This window comes from Eimeria mitis, genomic scaffold, assembly GCF_000499745.2.
Source record: "Eimeria mitis Houghton genomic scaffold, Emh_scaff749, whole genome shotgun sequence".
Taxonomy (NCBI): domain Eukaryota; phylum Apicomplexa; class Conoidasida; order Eucoccidiorida; family Eimeriidae; genus Eimeria; species Eimeria mitis.
The window spans coordinates 1-4,376 of NW_013575483.1; the positions used below are offsets into that span (position 1 = coordinate 1).

The following is a 4,376-nucleotide window of genomic DNA, read 5'->3' on the forward strand; positions in this document are numbered from 1 at the left end:
CAGCTGCTCCTGCCACGGGGCCTCAGTGATCCTAGGCACACCAGCTGCTCGCCTGCAGCACCGCTGCAGCCTTTGAGTCATTTCAACGCATTTGCTTTTAATTTATTATCTCTTTACTAAGAACAATACCCCAGAACAGCTGATGAATTGCTGGGGGCGCTGCTGCACGCCAACGCCATGGGCGCAAGGCCTCGCGGACGCCACTGTCTATTCACTGCATGTATAGAAACCGCAGTCAATGTACACTGCAGTGCCAGTACACTGCAGTGTAAGCATACTGTAGCTCGTATTTCTGCACTTAAGGTGGCGTACGTACACTGCAGTCAATGTACTTATACTACAGCCTGCACACTAGCGAGCACCTGAGATGCCTTAGCCACTGTGCGCCGTGGAACCTAAAGAATCCTTGTAGTACAACCCTCTCTGTAAGAAGTTTAGTTCGTCTATAGACTTCCTGCAATGCTGGGGGTCTTGCTACCTTCATTCCCACTCGTCTGAGGTTGGCAACTCGCGGGCAGTTCAGTGTTTAACAACTGTATACAGTGTTATTTAGTGCATCAAAGAGGGGGATGGGGTATTCCTTCATGTAGTGTTCCCTCGCAGCAAGAGCTGCACCGAGGTGCATCGCAACTTGTGACGGCCCATCGCCCCGTACCAGCTCCAGGAGTTTGTGCCGGAGCGGTCATGGGGCTGAGAGTTTGATGGAGAGGTCAGCTGCTTCGGGGTAGCTAGTCTCTTGTAAGTGCTGACTATATTGCAGTTCACCAAGCCAACTTGGTAGCACCGCAAGGCTTGGCGGAGCCAGAAGCTGCGAACTCCGACCACACTGCTGGGCGGCCTGGCTACTAGCACTGATTAGTCGTGGAGTTGGTTTGCCCGCAAGAAAACAGTGTCGGCGGCGCGATGTGGCGGGAAGTGGAGGAATGCGCCTCTCCTGAAGAGATATAACGGAAGAGCTACACTTGCAATTGGCATCTTTTCCATTAGAATGGCAGGCACGGTGAATATGGCGGAATCCGAAGAAGAGTAGCACTGTTCTGTTGCAAATCTGGAATATAGAAGCTGCCCGGCACTTACTGCGACGTAGATTTTTCCCTAGGTCTTCAATCGCACCTCTTATGGCAGAATTAAGAAGACTTAAGCAAGGGAAGCGGTTGACAGGGGGCAACTTCCACAAGTATCGGCCATTCGTGACCAGGAGTCCAACAGTGGAATCGGCTTTTTTCGTGTAAGCGGTTCATACCGGAACTGCCACCAAGAAAGCGGCAGCACATAACTGGCTGGGTTTGGAGGGAACTAAGAAGTAAAATGATCGAAATCGTCGAGGTGACTGTGTACTTACTCATCAAGGAAAGAAAAACGCTGCTTTCTCCGCGACATCTGATAAGGAAGAGGAATGCTGCGGAAGCTACCCAAGTATAATGCATCAGGATATTGAGGCTGTGAATGCCATTCGGGAATAGCAAAGTATAGGAAGGAAGAACAGATGGCAACTCGGAATGCCTGGGGAACTAACTGAGCAACGCATTTGCATATTTTGCAACAAAGTCCTCACATGGTTCGGAGCTGCACGAGCATGAAAACGGTTAAGGAACTCGATAAAAAATATTTGAAGCAATCCCCATGGATAACAGCTAAGGGAATGCGGCAATGACCCGGCAGACAAGGGATCGGCCCAACAAAGCTGATCGCCGAACCGGTAAGTCCGCCTCCAGCTCACCACGACAGAACCGTCTGGCATGCCTTGAGTGACTCAGTGGAGGGGGAGTATGCAGCATCCAGAAGGCAATATTAAAGCGTATCTGCCCGACAGCAATGCGAAACCGCACCACCGATAGCTCCTATGAGCGTTTGCATCGTTTGCAGTTAGAGGAGTGGAAGAAGCGTTTCAAGAAGAAAGGAACGACTTGGATGCAGGCCAATGCAACGCCCGAGACGTTGATAAACGCGTGCACTCTGTCGTGATGGTCTTGCAAAAACGAACCTTTGGGGGGATTCGATCCAGCTAAAACTCGAGGAACAGCAGAACTAGCCACAGCTGAGGGGTGAACAATCAGATATAATACGGCCCCTCCAGTCGATCTACCCCCCACTGAAAGCGCAATGCACCGCATCGAACTCAGTCTCGAAACATTCCGAAGTTTTGTTCGGAGGTACGCGCGACCTCAGTTTCTTGAAGAGGAAGTATCGAGGCAAGCAGACGCACGGATACGAAAAGGCAAAATTTAACAATCAACCAGCGCGCTCATCCGGTGACGGAGAAGGAGAAATTCTCCGGGCGGCGCATGCGCATCCGCTTCAGGCCCGTAACGAGTGAACTGTTGTGGGCAGTAAACAAGTGCCGGCAATATCTGCACAGCAGGCATTTCAGTCTTCAAACTGACTACCAATAGCTGAAACACCAGAGAAAGGTTGTTCAACTCTTTGATAGTGAGAGATTTGTTCGGTGCCGTTGCATTGCCGGCTCAAGCAGTACGATTTAAGTCGCGTTCTTCAAGGTTGTCAGCAATACACCATCCTGAGATACTACCCGCCAGGCACTGTGTTCCGCAGCTTCGTTTATCCACAGTGCTCCCCACACCCTTTCTACAATGCGTTTTTCTTAATCCTTGGATGCTCACGTGCTCAAAGTGCAGCCCGTTGTTGAGCGTCGCAGGAAACGCAGCCGTTGTGACAGGCCTTATATCCGCACCAACGTCCAAATGTGTACGACTTGAGCAGTAACACGCACCCATAACAGCCTCCTGCAGATCCTGCTGCAGAATAAGGCCTAGAGCTAAGGAAGGGATCGCTAGCGCTCGCTTCCTAGACCTGCTCAGTCAAGTACAGGCCCTATCGAAACCCCAGCCTTTCTCTGGTTCTTGAATTTGCTCCCGGTGAGCCCCAACTGAGGTTTTCAAAGCCCCGCCCTGCGCTACAGGGGGTGGAGCACCGCTCACTCCAGGCTACCTTGACCATACCCGTTGAGCCTTAACGCCTCGGCCGTATACTGACGAAACCCTCAAACCGGCGTGTGCCCGCTCCAGCTCTGAGGAAGCTGTGCATTGGGGCTGCATGCGCTCTCCCCCCTGGGGCATCCCCCCCCCCCATCCCCCCCCTTGCCCCAGCAAGTGCAGCGGGGCCCTCTACCAAAGGCTGCCTCCTCTCCCGAACTAGAAAGGGGGTTCTATTGGCTGCTCATAAGCAGCCGCTGCTGCTGGCTGCGCTCTGCTACTTTAGTTTATAGTTTCCGTGCGGTACTGCATGCAAACGAGGTGAAGTCTNCTGCTGGCTGCGCTCTGCTACTTTAGTTTATAGTTTCCGTGCGGTACTGCATGCAAACGAGGTGAAGTCTAGAACATCTGGATATAAAAAATAACGGTGTTAATTGGTTGAATTAGATAATATTAATAAATTAAAAATACTGAATTGTAAATACCATAATTACACATGCATCAGCAGCCCTGAGGGGGGGTTGCTAGCAGTTTTTACCCACACCCGCGGGGTTGTGTGCTTGTATGTATCTACTATGTTGAGATACAGCTAGAAGAGAAAGCAACGATTGCTGCATGCAATAAAAAAGATTGCAGGCCACTTTGTTATGACCGTTGTGGCTGCACCGCGGCAGCCTGCAGGGTTCCAGGCAACAAAAACAAAGGCACACGGCACCCAATCCTTTGTTTTTATAAAAACAAAGAGGGTCGTGCTGCGCGCTTTATAAATAAATATAATAGAATATATTATAATATAATATAATATAATATAATATTATATATGACCTCGAGCCAACATAGACTAAAAACAAAAATGTAACTCAATAACAAACCCTGCCACTGCAGGGCAAAGGTGTGCACGTCCCACATCCGTGTATATAATATTAATCTAGAAACGCTAATCAAGCTGCAAAAATCAATGTGGCGCCTTCACAGCTCAAGCTGCTGCTGCTGCTGCTGCTGCTGCTGCTGCTGCTGCTGCTGCTGCTGCTGTTGCTGTTGCTGCTGCTGNTGCTGCTGCTGCTGCTGCTGCTGCTGCTGCTGCTGCTGCTGCTGCTGCTGTTGCTGTTGCTGCTGCTGCTCTTAACATAACGGGCAGAGCAGCATGCTGCTATCTGCTGCAGATTCGGCACAGACGTAAAAAACCGCCCAAGAGAACCGACAAAGTTTTTGAGGGTGTGTATATAGACAAGGGCTTATTATAAAGAAGAAGAGGAGCTATAAGAGAGAATAATATATAAATATATTTTATCTAGACAGGCATCAACATATGCCCATATGTAGACACACATAAACTATGCAGGAAACACAATATATATTACACAACAGAGAAAGGCCAAAGGCCCCGAGGGGGGGAGCAGGAGGAGGGGAGAGAGACAAAGACCGCAACATAGTAAACAAGAC

At 50.0% G+C, this 4,376-nt stretch overlaps 1 protein-coding gene across 1 annotated transcript in view; it reads right to left on the minus strand.

Moving 5' to 3' along the window:
- Positions 1-3,902: 3,902 nt before the first annotated feature.
- Positions 3,903-4,376, minus strand: part of EMH_0021380 (uncharacterized protein) — a gene marked incomplete at both ends in the record, with an annotated part of 5,332 nt that continues 4,858 nt past the window's right edge. The window contains 2 exon segments of the mRNA XM_013501754.1: positions 3,903-3,981; positions 3,985-4,054. Coding sequence (XP_013357208.1) covers positions 3,903-3,981; positions 3,985-4,054 — 149 coding nt within the window.